The following is a 16,460-nucleotide window of genomic DNA, read 5'->3' as shown; positions in this document are numbered from 1 at the left end:
GTGACGGCGGCGTGGAGGCGGCGTGATGGTGCGTGGTTAGTGGCGACCCAGATCTGAAAAAAAGAGAGTTTTTGAGAATGGTGGGTATGGGTGGTCGTGTTGTGAGAATGGTGGGTATGGGTGGTGGAATTTGGTGGTGTGTTGTTATCGTTGTGGTGGTGGGGCGGCGTGAGAAGGTGGTGCGGGTGTTGGTGTTGGGGTGGGGAGGACCGTGAGTCCGGTGATGTGGTGGTGGTGTTGAGTGGTGTCGAGGGGATACGGGGATGGTGGAGTGGTGGTTGTCGTGGAAAAAAAAGGAGAAGGGGAAGGAGGTGGCTGTGATGGTTGTCGTGGGGTCGAGGTGGTGCGTTGTAGTGTCGGGTTGGTTGTGGTGTGTGTCTGGAGGTGGAGAGGAGAGGTGGTAGTGTAGAGGAGAGGGTAGTTGGGTTGTGGTGGGTGGTGTCGGGTTGTGGAGGTTGGTGGGCGTGGGTGGGTGGCGGTCCCGAGGTGGTCGGGTGAGGAAGAGGGGGAAATTTTTTTTTGAATTATTTGGTTTTGAATTTTGTTGGATTTTTTAGAAGAATTGGGTTTTTTTGGTTTTAAGAGAGATAGAGAGCTGATATTTGTGTGAAGGAGAGAGAAGTGAGTGGAAAAAGAAGGCTTTTATAGTGCAATTAGGGTTTGATTAGTGATGGTAGAGAGGGGAAGAGATTAATTAGCATCCATCCCCTTATTTTAGCCTTAATCTCCCCTTTTTCCCCTTCAATCTCAACCTCTCATCTCATCTTTTCAATGGCTCTAAAGAGGACTTAGGGACTCAATGAAGTTGGATGGACTCACTTGATCCTTCCTCTATATATATATATATATATATATATATATATATATATATATATATATATATATATAGAGAAGGGTTCTTATAAGGTCCTCCTATCATATAAGGCCCTAAGTCCTTATAAGGGCCTTTGGATGGAAGGGATGGAGGGATGAGATTACATCTCATTCAAGGGTCACAATTCTCCCTCCCTAATCTCCTTCCCTAATTGTGTATAACTCTACCTAATTGTGTATAACTCTACCATCATTCTAATCTCCCAACTCACTCCCTCATTATTCATTCATTCACACTTCTCTCATACACTCATTCTCTCTCATCTTTCTCTCATTCTCTCAAAAAAAAAACCAAATCAACAAAAAAAAAAAAAAACCACAAAAACCCAAAAAACCTCCATCCTCCACCAAAAAAACCTACATCTCGCCATTTCCTCATCCCGTCACCATCACCGCCTCCCTTTTCCTCCTTCCTTCTCGGCTCCTCCAACACCACCATCACCAAACAACCCCACTAGCCTCGAAATAGCCGCCATACACCACCCTGCCGTGCGGATCCGTAACATTTTAGGGAATTTATTCATGCTCATTTCCCCTTCTTGTCCATTACACATGTTTGTATTAGTTCATAGTTTCATACTTTTCCGTCTGTAGTAAGCACCAAGTAATGACACTTCTTTGTCTTTCGTTTTCGATCATAATTCTTTCACAAAATGTCACCACAAGATTGTCAAAGGCCATATAACTTGCGTAATCTGCGCTTTAATTGATGAACTCTTGCTAATGACTTGTCACTCCTTCAAATCGAATGAATTTTATAAGTTTGTCTTTGTTTTTCATTGTTTTTGGTTTTTGTTTTTCATTGTTGTCGTCAGTTGGTGTTGGATTGTTGTTGTTGTCTTTGTTTTTATTGTTTTTGTTTTTATTGTTTTTATTGTTTTTGGTTCCATTTTTTTTTGGTTTTGTTCTTTGTTTTTTTTGTTTTTGTACTGATTTTTTGTTCTTTGTTTTTTGTTTTATTTTTGTTTTTGTTCTTTGTTTTTTGTTTTGTTTTTGTTTTTTGTTTTGGTTTTTTGTTTTTATTTTTTTATTTGGTTGTTATTGTTATTTGATTTTTTGGACTAAAGTTATACATCTTGTCTATTAAAGTTATACATGCGTGCATTAGAGTTATACACACGATATTTAAATTTGGTTTTGTTATTTGGTTTTTTTTTTATTGTTATTTGGTTTATTTCAGATTTCGGGTTGGGTTGGGTTGTTGGTTTTTTTTTTTTTTTTTTTTTTTTTTATTTACTTATTATGTTGTTATTTATTTAGATCTAGTTTTTAGATTTTTAGATTTGTTTTAGATCTTTCATATTGTTGTTATTTTTTTTTTGACTAGAGTTATACATCAAATGCCTAGAGTTATACATTGTATGTCTAGAGTTATACAGATTGTGACTAGAGTTATACATATTATTTTTTTTGTTTTTTTGTTTTTTTGTTTTTTTTTGACTAGAGTTATACATCAAATGCCTAGAGTTATACATTGTATGTCTAGAGTTATACAGATTGTGACTAGAGTTTTACATCTTTTGACTAGAATTTTTTTTTTTTTTGACTAGAGTTATACATCAAATGCCTAGAGTTATACATTGTATGTCTAGAGTTATACAGATTGTGACTAGAGTTTTACATCTTTTGACTAGAAATTTTTTTTTTTGACTAGAGTTATACATCAAATGCCTAGAGTTATACATTGTATGTCTAGAGTTATACAGATTGTGACTAGAGTTATACATATTATTTTTTTTGTTTTTTTGTTGTTATTTTTTTTTGTTTAGAGTTATACATCAAATGCCTAGAGTTATACATTGTATGTCTAGAGTTATACAGATTGTGACTAGAGTTTTACATCTTTGGACTAAAGTTATACAACTTGGGACTAAAGTTATACAATTTTGGACTAAAGTTTTACAAATATGGACTAGAGTTATACAAAAATGGACTAGAGTTATACAATTATGGACTAAAGTTATACAAAAATATACCAAAGTTGTACAAAAATGAACTAAAGTTATACAAGAATGGACCAAAGTTATACAAAAATGGACTAGAGTTATACAATTATGGACTAAAGTTATACAAAAATATACCAAAGTTGTACAAAAATGAACTAAAGTTATACAAGAATGGACCAAAGTTATACAAAAAAGGACTAGAGTTATGCATCAAAGGCCTAGAGTTAATTTTTTTTTGACTAGAGTTATACATCAAAGGCCTAGAGTTATACATTGTATGTCTAGAGTTATACAGATTGTGACTAGAGTTTTACATCTTTTGACTAGAATTATAAATATTCTGACTAGAGTTATACATTAAATGCCTAGAGTTATACATTATATGCGTAGAGTTATACATCATATGCATAGAGTTATACATTATATGACTAAAGTTATACAATTTTAGTCCATATTTGTATAACTTTAGTCCATTTTTGTATAACTTTAGTCATATAATGTATAACTCTATGCATATGATGTATAACTCTAGGCATATAATGTATAACTCTAGGGATTTAATGTATAACTCTAGGCCTTTGATGTATAACTCTAGTAAAAAAAAAAAATAACTCTAGGCCTTTGATGTATAACTCTAGTCCATTTTTGTATAACTTTGGTCCATTCTTGTATAACTTTGGTTCATTTTTGTATAACTTTGGTTCATTTTTGTATAACTCTGTTCATTTTTGTATAACTTTAGTCCAATTTTTTGTATAACTTTAGTCCAATTTTTGTATAACTTTAGTCTTTTTTGTATAACTTTGGTCATAAAATGTATAACTTTAGTCGTAAATAGTAAAAAAATCAAACAATAAATATGAAAAATATGAAAAAAAAAAATAATAACAAAAACCAAAAAAACTCATAATAACAAAAACAAAAAACCAAATAACAATAATAAAACCAAAAAACCAACAACCCAACCAAACCCGAAATCTAAAATAAACCAAATAACAAGTTTTAAAACCCGAAATCTTAAAAAAAAGTATAACAAGAAGAGATTTGAGAAAATGAATAAAAAAGGAGAAGTAACAAAATAAAAGAAAATAAAAGACAACAACAAAAAATGAATTGAAAAAACAACTCAAAACATGAAAATAAAGACCAAACGAAAAAAAAAAAAAAAAAAAAAAAAAAAAAAAAACGAGGCAAAAAAAAAAAAAAAAAAAAAAAAGATGGGGGCCGTGCGGTGGCGGCGGTAGCGGCGGTGGTGGGCGGTGAGTTGGTGTCGGGTGGGATAGTGGTGGGTGGTGGTGAATGAGGAAGAGAAGAATGAATGATTTATTTGGGTTTTTTGATTTAATTGGATTTTTTGGGTTTTTTGATTTAATTGGATTTTTTGGGTTTTATTTATTTATTTGGGTTTTGGGTTTTTTATTTATTTGGATTTTTTGGGTTTTTATTTTTTGGGGTTTTAGAGAGAAGATGAGTTGTGTGATATATGAGAGAAATGGATGAGAGGAAAAGAAGTTATAGTGAATTAGTGATTAATTAGAAGGATTAGTGAATGAGGAGAGAATGAGTAATATTAGTACATAAACACACTTTTGGAGGTTGATCTTGGCCATCCATCTCCCTCCATCCAATGGCTCACAATAGGACTTATGGACTTATTTTATCTATGGACCTTAGTTGATCCTTCCTCTATATATATATATATATATATATATATATATATAGAAACACAAAAGGCTTTGTATTTAATACACGTATGCAGTACGTGTCAAATAGTAGTGTATCTGGAATTTTGTGTCGAATGACTCATAAACTATCCCTAATAAACCGAATTTTATCTAATTTAGAAGATATATATTTATTTAGCATCGATTTTGAGATTTTTTTTATTACAGTGTCCTAAAATAGTTAAAAAATGCAAAAAAAAAAAACAATAATACTATAGTATTCCTCATTGTATATAATGGATAAATAAAAATAACGATTTCAATTATCGTATTATGTATAGCAGAAAATATTATTTAAAAAATGAAAATCGTAATCACTCTAACGTAACAAATTTCGATCCACAATATAAAAAAATTAATAGCACACATATAATTATATAAGAACAATAGTTATTGTATTATGTATAGCAGAAATTAATAGTTAATTCAAAAAATGAAAGTCAAAATCAATCTAATATAACAAATTTCATTTTATAATATAAAAATAATAATAGCACAAATAAAATTATATAAGTACACATGTACGTAAGAGTACAGTATACTATTGATAAACAATATGTATACATTGCGATACTCTTATAAACAAAATAAAGAACTTTTTAGATAAAGTAGGAAACAATCCTATCTTATATCGACATGTCGCAATACTTCATATAAGATAATATTATTTTTTTTAAGAGAAATATCTGATTATTTTTGGGTTGTCATATTAACTACATCAACAGAACTTCAAGAACTTCATTTACAGGAAATGTAGGAAATACCTCTCCACGCCATGTGAAGAAGTATACTTGTAAATGTATGGATGAAGTACTGTATAGCCGTAAGGAATAAGAAGTAGCTATTGTAAGGGATAAGATACCTATTTTTTGTTCGATATTCATTCTAATATTTTTTTTCTCTTGTTTTCCCACATGGGAATTGCTTTAGTAAAACAGTCAAATATGTCGGCAAAACATGCAAAATGCAAGTGAAACTTGCATTACATGCACACAAGTAATAACAGAGTAAAATTATAGAAACATCTGGAGTACAAGACGCGTTATAGAATGAAATGTAAATTTGAAAAAGTGCTTCCATAAAAGAGTATTGCAAAACTACATTTAATAATATAGAAAGTTGCGCATAAAGATCCATGAAAAACGAATAAAACTCGCAATATTTTTATTGGTATATGTAACATATAGCTAAAGTAATCCAGCGAAATACAAACCCAAACACAATACACACCTGAATACAAAATCAAACATAACACACATGGTACATACAATGGATGAGTTGCTAATCAAGCCTTTATTTTATCGATGACTATATACAAATATGTACATTACGACAACATAACATGTAGTAGTAATATCTTCTATTCTGCTACCTCTTCTACATGTTGGACACTAAATTTGAGTTGTTTCTTGGAATCTCCAAACTGTATTGCCAATAACTTAATGATAAACAGTCGAGCACTGATACTGGCAACAAAATCCCTTACAAACGAAAGTTGTTCCTGCGTAAAAAAAAAATAGAAAATACAGAGTTTATAATCTCAAAAAAAGTGCCTAAGACTTACATTTTTTTGACTTTTTTTTTTCCAAACGACAGTATTTGTAATGTTTTTTTTGCTAGACTTACGTCTTGCTCGTTTAGACTGGCGATTGAGATTATTGTCTTTGTGTTTCCAATTTGAGATGATCGTCGTTGAGCCGAGCTTTCACCGGTTTCAGTTTGTAGACCTTCTCTAATGCGTGTTATCTCTTTCGTATTTTCATTTGCCCTGAAGTGTAAATAATGATGATGTATATTGTAACTTAAATAATAATTAATAAAAGTAATTCAACAGAATTATACAAACCATTGTCTTAGTTCTTCAACTTCAGGAACTTCATCGTTTGCCTTAATGTTTGAAAAAAAAGTAGAAGACCAATTTCCTCCTGTTACGAAAAAAAAATCTGTGCGATAAGATAATAATGTTCTTTAAAAAGAAAATTAGTTTAAAAAATTATCAAAAGTTTATACCTCCGAATTTACCGGCTTTAACATGCGTTGCAATAACTATAGGATGAGAGTCGATAAGATCAGCAATTTCTTTTGCTTCTTTTACAACAAAAGCAGCCCACAAGCTTAATTTTTTTTTAACCATGCTGCAAAATGCAAGAAAATGTTCGTAAATATTCCAACAAATTGCACTATTTCAATAGACAATTTGAACAACAAAACCTTTTGTCGATGAGAATGACGTCCCGTACGTCATATTCAGTGTCTTTGTGTATAGACATCACTCTTCTTGTCGCGTCTACATGGATAGCAATTCCAATGATATCTGTGAAACCAAAACAACCACATAATAAGCAATTGTTTTTATTTCTTTTGCTAATGATCTACGTGAACCATTTATCTTACCAATTCTTCCTTCGTGTTCCAAGTAGTCGTAACACGAAGTCAGAGGGACATAGAAGGATTGTTTAGTTGTTGTAAGCTGCGGTAGTTAAACAATAATTGTTCGATCATTTATAGCCATCTGATATTTTTTCGCAACCGAAGTCGGATCAAGACTGACACTTGGATTAGTAATTTCGTAATCGCTGCCTTCTTTAAATTTTGTTGAGTAATCCTGAATATCCTTGTCGAATACAGTCGCAGACATATACGTCCCCTTAAATTAAATAAGAAAATGTTAGATTAATTTACGACGTATTATGTAATTGTAGCATATTTATTTTTAAAAAATATATACTTACTTCAGGGTCTCTGAATAAAAGTTTCTGGTATGTGCAATTTCCTTTATTTGACAATGTTGGAGGGCCAATTGCCTCAAGGCGTGCTACCACGGTGAAATTGTGGCTTTGCTGAGTGACTTCACGAAAAGAGATTTTTACTGTATTCATACTAACAAGACAAGAACAATCATATTTGTTTGCAGACAATTATCAAATATTACAATTAAAGATTTTTTTAAAAAGAAAAATTACATAAATAAAAAATTTGTACTTGTTTTTCATGTGAAATACATATTTATTAATTATTTCTACATTATACCAGCGAATCTTAGAATAAACATATATTTCATGATTAAAATACCCCTCTTCTAAAGTCATCTTTTATTACCCGGGCTACCTTTTTTTTTTTTCTCTATTTATCACCATCATCTTTCATTACTGCTTCCTTTTCTGATCTTAACATTACTTATAATCAGCTACCATAAGCCATATGTGGGGGTCAATTCTTATGCTTATTTCTTAGTTTATGTTTAGTAAAAATGAATCTGCAGTTTATTGGTATTTACAATTGAAGTAGGGTTCGTATTTTGGGCGTTATTTATTTTAGCAAAGAATAATTTTGCATTGTACAAAAAAATAGCGAAAACATCATTGCTGGAGCGAGGTTGGCTAGCAACTGGACTGACGGAGCAATAGGTGTTGAACGGAGGTGGTGGTGGTAGTGAAGGGAGATGATGGTATGGAGAAAAATAATCATAGGTGAAGGAATGAAAAAAATGACAAAAGTAAAATTGTAAAATGTGTATGTGAAAAATTAAAATTCGTATGTGAAAAAGCACGTCTCTTAATTAAATAAGGAATTAAATTAAACAAAAGTTTAAAAATAAGTATATGATTGAGCTCGTAACGGAATCACCCAACTTTAGAGGATTTTACTCAAAAAACAAATTATATTTATATTGTACGATAATAATACACTCTAGTCAAACTTGAATCTAAAATCTTACTCGACTTTCATGAGATTCAAAATCTAAAATCTTACTCGAGTTTCATGAGATTCAAAATTAAAATACTGATTTGTACTTTTAATAATTTAATATATACTCTTACAAATGTATGTAATGTTTAAGTTTATTTGAAAATTGAATGTACTTTAGCTAATCATGGGTGTCCTTTTTTTTTTTTGGGGAGATTTCATAAGTTTATAAATAGAAGATTTTAGGTAGAAGAGTTGATAGGAGTACATATTTACTTTAGATTCTTAGTGAAGAACTACAAAACCTATGAAAATAAAACATTCGTCAGATTATATTTTTATCTTTATGTTTTTAGTACAAAATATAAAATCATGTTTGTTTCTAATTTATTTTTCCTATTTTTTAAGTAGAGTCGCACAGAGTCTCGGTATGGCAGGATAAAACTCTATAAATATCCATTTTATAGCATGCAAGATTCTTTAATAGGATTTTTATTTAAAACAAGGGAAAAAAAAATCTCATAACAAAGTAAAATAATTCTAAAAGAAAAATTGAACGTATGTGTAAACTATATATGTGTTTAAAAAAAAGAAAGACTTAATTTTTGTTTGTAACGATTAAAAGGATTGTTTTAAAAAAAATTAAGAACAAATTTAAAGATATCTTAACGACTGTAAAAATAAAAACGCAAATAAAATTCACAAAACAATAGGGAACGGAAATTATAAATAAACTGTGAAGGTCGTAAAATTCGTTTATGATATAACGTAAGCAAAGCCAAAAAAAAAAAGATCTTACACAAAATAGACATCCACTATGAATTGCTAAACTAAATTTCTTAAGATAAAGTATATTTTATAGTAGTAGGTAAAATTCTTTAATAGTGTTTTTATTTGAAACAATATGGAAAAGAAAAGATTGTAATAAATAATAAAAGAGTTCTAAAATAATAATTGAACGTATTTGTAAACTATTAATTCGTTTAAAAAAAACATGAAAAACAAATAATGGAAAATTTTATACCGAAATAGAGAAAAAAACAAAGGAAATGCATACCTTATGTATATGCTTGAGTAGCTAGCACAAAGTACAAGATAAAAAGATGCCCAACGATACCAAAATTGAAATCAACGATACAGTCACAAGTTTTTAATTTTTGTGTTTTTTTACATATAACAAGCAAGTAGAAACTTCGTACTTCAAATGAGGAATGCGAAAACCTTATTCTTATAAGGATTACAAAAGGAGTAAACATCATCTTTCGTGCACCGAAGACGCAAACGACAAACCTGTCAAAAACATTTAGGCGCCTACACGAGGCAACAACAGCAAACTCTCAGAAACACATGCGAAGACCGGAGCATAACAACGCGGCAGTCATGCATGTAAATATTCAAGAATGCATTAAAAAAAAAATCTAATTCTATCAAGACAGCCTAATACAACAAACAGAAAAAACAACCAAAAAAAATATATAAAACTTGAAAAACAAAAATAAAATTAAATATTGATCTATAATTTATAATTTAAAAGCATATATTAGTGTAAACTTATATAAAAATATAGACAACTGCTTATATATAAGTTGTTACATGTATAAAAAATGAGTATGCCTAATTTTAATAAATTTACAAGATGGCCCAATAAACACCACATGGTGTGTAGTAGTAATTGTGGCATCTGAAATCTGATAGGAATAAGAAATCACATAAGGTGACAAAAAACTTGGGAAGGTGTTGTACATTAATGAAGACTATTAATGACACTGACTAATCTTACAACAAGGTAAAAATAAGTACACATTACTCAATCCAAGTTAAAAATAAACACACAGTTACCCAATCTGTCCAAACTGTCCAAAAACAACGTCCAAAACAACTGCGAGAGTGATTTCAATATCTAATCAACTTTTGCGGATTCCATTTTACACGCCATTGTACGTGCTCAAATCAAAGTGTATATATATCAAGTCTGACAGACAGAAACAAAGACACCAAAAAGATACGAGTAGGTTTTTTATCATTACAAGAGTCCAGATGATTACTACTTAATAATTACAGTGAAAAATACATTATTGCAAAATGACTAAGCTCACATGTCTAATGCACCACAGTCCACAAATGTGGAATTTTAAATGTACATATGCACCAGTATATCATATATTCAAAATACGTGCTTATACTAACTGTATATATAGGCTATAAATCATATTGCAGGACTTATTTCTACTATGCATGTACTCACCAAAAAGATAAAAAATTCTACTATGGACTACACAGTATATGACTGATGACTCCATCATAAGCAAAAGTCGACATAAGACTCTATTGTTGATTGGTTTCAGAAAATATTCTGGTGGACTGACCCATGGTAGATGATGGCTCTGCAGCTGTGTCCGTCGGTGGATTTGAGAGACCTATGTAAGGAATTGGAGGCCAGAACCGGATCGGCGCGCTTGGTACATTACAAGAAATACTATAGTGTGTCACCTTGTTCTATTCCAAAACCCAGAAACTAATGAAATATGCTTCATCGAAAGTAGAAAAGGCATTGTACTTGTCAAAAGAACATTTTGGCTTGAATATAGAAGTATATGATCAGAAGACGAACCTGCACTGCTCCTTGATATGAGCTTTCTGTGTCACTGAACTGCAAATACCAGTCAGTTGACAGTTATTGTACTTGTTGACGATGGACAAACTGAGTGAACCCCAACCACATCCCACATCAAAAAACAGTATGACCGTCTTTTATCTCCAACCTTTAACAATATAAATTCAACATAGGCTTCTCTGCTTCATCTATGTGTTAACAACACAGAAATAAAAATGGAAATATCAACAATTGCACCCGTTTAGCCAAAGACGAAATTTGCATTGATGAACTGGTACGTGACAATATAGCAAGCGCAAAATTGATATAATTATAATGCGAGATAATTAGAAAGATTTTACCTGTACTTTAAATGGTGTCCTAGGACAAGCTTGAAGAAGGAAGTAGGAAGCTAATAATGTTGTTCTTCATGATGGCGAATTTCCACAACCATCTGCTATTTCAAAATAAACCTGAACTGTGGACAACACATTTCTCTTACGCTTTTAATCGAACACTTGGAATGCACTATAAGAAAATCATATGAAACAATTAGAAATGGCAAAAGGCAAGCGATTAAAGAAGCAAACGTAAATCAGATGACGTATAAAGTTTAATACTCGCATCCAACTCAAACTAAAATCCCAAATAAACAGTCCACTGAAACTTATGTAAGCATCATTAGTTGTAACTTATAACAAAGACATGTTCAACAAACTAACTATTTACGGAAAAAAATAGCTTATCTAACTAATGTATTCATAGAGCAACTTAAAACAATACCAATAGCCACCCTTTAAGCTTATCCTCAAGTAGAACATTTTTTAGCTAATAGACTTGTTTGAAACAATTGTATGAATACTATCGTCTATCGCCCAAATGTAATGGTAATATAGGTAATTTTACATCTATTAGACGAACACCTTCGTCTCCATAAGTACATATACTTCTTAACAAAAGACCGCGTTAAAAAAGAAATCCGCAAAAAAAGCTACAAAGAAAAAGTAGATGTCGAATTTTAGCTTAGGCATTTCATCGAACATGTTATGACCATATTCATAAAAAAAATGAAGTATAATATATTGGGCAATCCAAATTCCTTGGAAATAATGTAACAGCAGCAGCTAATTCAATGTAAAAATACGAACAAATACATTAAACGAACCTTTATAAGATATAAGATCAGCAAGCATCAAAGATAAACAAAGTAATAACTCAATTTAGAAGAATAGTCTTCTGTTCATCAATTTGTTAAGTAGAATATTAGATAAACTTTGATTCTTGATTAACTTAGTTCTTCGTTATTTAATTTTGAGTTATATTCTAATGCATCTTTTTTTTTTTCTCACAAAGGATAAATTTTACATCTGTTATGTCGTTGATGATTGGTTATCGTAAATTCGTAATATTATTATACTGCTAAGATAAATTTTGATAACGAAAGATAATTTTAATAATGATTCTGCAAGATTAACATACATCTACAAAAATACACTCCATAACCATAAGTCCATGGAATAGGACTCGAAGAGTTTGACAAAAACATGACTGATAGTAGTATACTAACTAATTGAGCTAAAAGATAAACTCGATAATAAAAAAAAAATATTCGACTAAGATTAATCTTGATAATAAAAAATAATCTTGATAATGATTTCGCAGAGATTGATCCATAGATAGAATACGAGCTGTAGAGTTTGAGACTGACAAAATAGCTCTCTGCAAGCTAATGACACAGAAAAAAGAACTTCCCAAACAAAGCCCCTATTTCCAACAACACTCTCATACAAGCTTTTCGGCAGCATTACTGTGCACGAAACAGAACATAGAGTGAAGTAGAACCAATGAATCTCTGTGGCCTGTATATTACTTTAGTAAACATTAGCTATTTACATAGTCAAAAGATCATGTCTTCGCCCATGACAGATTCATTACAAAAACGGAAAACCATCTTTCATTTATCCATACTGAGGTAAGGCCACATTTGAATCGTAAAAGAAATTAACATCATCAGGTAATTAGAAGACCGAAATCTATGTACCATAACATAGAAAATGAATGCGGAAAAAAGGGATAAGGGCTTGAAAGAAAAAGCATTCGATTTTTAGCTGGGACAATTCATCGAACAACTGATGAGCATAATCAGAAACTAAGTTTGTGATAAGAAAATATGTGTAAAAAATTTTAAAAAACCTTAAACCATTTCAGAATGAAAAAATCAACTCTAAAGGTACGAAACTGACCAGAATAGGTAACAATAAATTCGCAAAATCGTGAACTTCAATTGTGTACTGATCTGATCGGTGTTGAAAGCCTTTTTTTAGGGTTCATGATGTTATTTCCCCCTTGTTTGGGACTTCTCAAAGATCGCATTTTTATCTACTTTCTGAGTTAGTATAGACTTTGGTACTCCGTATTATTGTATTTGTGCAATATAATCTTTGTACAATTTGAGTGGAATTGAAATTTGTAAATGTTTAAATTCAATTTACTATGGTTTCATCGGATTAAATTTAAGTAAGAGGGATGTTTGCTAATTTTTATAAGCCACCTTACCTGATCACGCCATATAGCAAAAGTTTCATCATCATCTTCATACACACTAACCCACAACTTGTCTACTGGCAGCCCGAATCTACAGGACAATACACCATTTAGTTCTTAAATCTCCCAAGAAAAGGATAAACATTCATACACATATAAAGAAATTCTAATGAGTTTCGCAGAATAAAAATGATTATTGGAAGAAATAGTAGGTAGGCTAATGTGAAGTGAAAGATTCATTATTATTAATTTTGAGGTGAGAGGGGAAAAAGGGTGATAATTAGATCATGAGTGGTAAATGATTTTCTACCACTCAGTTCTCCGTCACTTTTAACTTCACCCTTGATTCAATTGGAACTCAATATTTTACAATCTAAAATGTACCTGATCAATAGTTTATTAAGGTCCAGTTGTAATGTATTTTAGATGTGTCCAAGACTCTAAGGCCAAACCATTCCAATTCACATCAACCAACAATAATTCATACAACCAGGAAAAAAACACTAACTCACCATAGTAATATACCTTCAATATGACACTTCTTTTTCCGGTCATAATAGAATATAAGCTATGCCCCTGTCAAAAGCAACAAAAGGAAGCTCAACCATGGAACATGCTGCAAAACACCACAAGAGAAACATGGCATCACTAACAAATCACGACTACACACGATAATCTGCATACCCAATTAATCAATAAAGTTATCAATCAAAAACCCAAATCAAGCCTAGTCTAATAAAACATATTGAGGATCGGCTATCATTCCAACTAATAAAGTTTAATATAATAATTCACATAATAACAATCTTGAGGATCGGCTATCATTCCAACTAATCAAGTTTAATATAATAATTCACATAATAACAATCGAAAAACAAAGATCTGTTATCAATCAAAGATTAGTTTAATAATTAACATAAGCACAAACGAAAAAGCAAACCAAGATTAATCTAATAAAGCATAGCGACGATCAGTTATCAGTGCAACTAATCGAGTTTAATCTAATACTCGTAAAGCACATAGTAGCGACGATCAGTTATCAGTGCAACTAATCGAGTTTAATCTAATACTCGTAAAGCACATAGTCGCAAATTTACCACAATTAAACATTAAGCTAACAAAAAACCGAGCAACTGCAGTCCAAATCGCGTGACGAAAAACGCAACAATCAATGTGCAACTTCTGGAAATTACTAATCCTTAAAAATCTAAGCAATAAAAAGCACAATAAAATAAAAATAACAAAAAATCAAGCAAATCAATGTACAACAGCTAGAAATAACAATACCTGATTATTAATTAACTCATAATTTTCACCGACAACTTCATCATCATCATTATGAACCCCTACAGCAGCTGATGATTCCGGAATGTTCTCGACATCATCATTTTCCGCCATTTATAACAGTAATCACATCAATTCAACCTAAATTTGATCACTAATCAACAATAATATTACAAATCTGCAAATGTTAATCATCATGATTAATTAAATTAAACGTGATGATTAATTAATTATTAAGATTAATAAAATAAAGATGATTAATTTACCTGGAAAAGAGAATGAATGAGAGGAAACGACGTCGTTTAAGGAAGGGTTGACTATGTCGTTAAGGGGTTTAGATCGGAGGTAGAGAGGTACAATTTGTCAGTCCAATATAGCGGCTGTGAAAAACGAATGCTCCGCAGGGAAAACGGTGGATATACTATAATAGAATAGAAGAAAGAAGAAGCTGATAGAAGGCTCCGCAAATTGATGAAAGGAAATGGCGCAGGAGAAAGAGTAAGAGCACCGAATCCGTGAAGAAAAGAGAGGCGATGAGCAATAGACAACATAAAGATACGGAATGGCAAAACCGTAATATACGATGTCATGTAGGGGCATAAGCAGTCTCAAACCAACCCAACCCCCCAATCCTCTTTTTATACAAGGATATAAGGAAAAGAAATACTAGCATTGGAAAGTGGAAACCGAGTATGTAGCCAGAATCATAAACATCTGCCATATCTTTTATGAACTTTGTTTCGATTTAGTGAAGCAGCTACGTTCATGCGCTTCCATAATAAGAATTTGGAAGGTACAACTTGGATTTTAACAAAGTAAAGGGTGTTACAAATTCGGTGCCCATGCTCCGTTTTTCTCCCTTATGACAAACTTTTGTTAGTAACATGTGAGTTCTATCGAGCATGATAATTTTCGAGAATCATATACTCTTCTCTCTTTAAAATAATCTCCCCAAATTCTCTCTAAAAAAATCCCCTAAAATCTTCTTGTAACCTCCACCTTCCCCAACCACCCACCGTCCTTCTCTGCCTGCTCCGTCGCAAGAGATGGGCCTATCCCGCCCTATCTCCGGCGATGTTCCCTTTATCAATCTTAATTTCTAATCTTTCATTTCAGTTGTTTCACTTATCCAATTCGATTCAAATGTCTCCTGCTTTTTCCGTGGTCATGGCGATCGATCCACTGCATACTTTCTAATTCTTGATTAATGAATACTACAGTATGCCAAGTTATTAAAGCACTTTTCGTCATCATGCACCTCAGAAAAAAATGTTATTGAAACTTTGTTTGTGATTTGGTGTTTTCAACCTTGTATTTGTGGCGTGATGTTGGTTCTCTGGTTCCCCTTACTCTCCGTCTGTGTTTGTCGTCGGTCTCCTTGCATGCATCTGGGGTGGAGTTGTGATTGGTCTTGATGATGCCGTTAAAGGCTTTCGTCTGTCTGGGTATGGGTAGGGGTCTCTCATTGACGTTTTCGTCCCTCCGTTCCCTCGTCCTGTCACCAATGAACTTGAATCCATCTCAGGGGTGTTCCCCCGGTATGACTTTCTTGTTCTTGTTTTTGGTCTGTCTGTGTCGATGAGTTTAGCTCATCCGGTTGCGTCGTCGTTGTTCTATGTGGTCTTGATTTGGGTCAGATATGGTGATCCCCCCATTCTCCCCACCAATCGCCCCATTTCCTATATCACTAGTGCCTATCAGTATTATCGTCCCTTTGTTTGGTATGGTTGCATATAAGGCGGTGGTCCTTGGAGGTGTCGTTTGGTGAAATGGGTGTCTTTGTAGTGTTTTTTATCTGCCTGGTGGATT

At 32.2% G+C, this 16,460-nt stretch overlaps 1 protein-coding gene and 1 long non-coding RNA gene across 2 annotated transcripts; both read right to left on the bottom strand.

The window, feature by feature from the left end:
* Positions 1-5,739: 5,739 nt before the first annotated feature.
* Positions 5,740-8,052, bottom strand: LOC141627480 (replication protein A 70 kDa DNA-binding subunit D-like). The gene is made up of 7 exons (XM_074440734.1): positions 7,276-8,052; positions 6,938-7,190; positions 6,755-6,857; positions 6,554-6,678; positions 6,390-6,468; positions 6,170-6,311; positions 5,740-6,044 (listed from the first exon to the last, which is right to left on the bottom strand). Exons 3-7 carry the CDS (start codon positions 6,811-6,813, stop codon positions 5,904-5,906), a joined length of 546 nt encoding a protein of 181 aa, XP_074296835.1. The 5' UTR covers positions 6,814-6,857; positions 6,938-7,190; positions 7,276-8,052; the 3' UTR covers positions 5,740-5,903.
* A 1,269-nt stretch (positions 8,053-9,321) lies between these two features.
* Positions 9,322-15,103, bottom strand: LOC141633648 (uncharacterized). Its single transcript, XR_012538426.1, has 7 exons — positions 14,918-15,103; positions 14,655-14,805; positions 13,880-13,943; positions 13,380-13,458; positions 11,186-11,351; positions 10,842-11,032; positions 9,322-9,541 (listed from the first exon to the last, which is right to left on the bottom strand). It is a non-coding gene; the product is annotated as an uncharacterized LOC141633648 (long non-coding RNA).
* Positions 15,104-16,460: the final 1,357 nt, after the last annotated feature.

The sequence above is a fragment of the Silene latifolia genome, chromosome Y (genome assembly GCF_048544455.1).
Source record: "Silene latifolia isolate original U9 population chromosome Y, ASM4854445v1, whole genome shotgun sequence".
Lineage (NCBI taxonomy): Eukaryota > Viridiplantae > Streptophyta > Magnoliopsida > Caryophyllales > Caryophyllaceae > Silene > Silene latifolia.
This window is presented reverse-complemented; position numbering and strand designations above follow the sequence as displayed.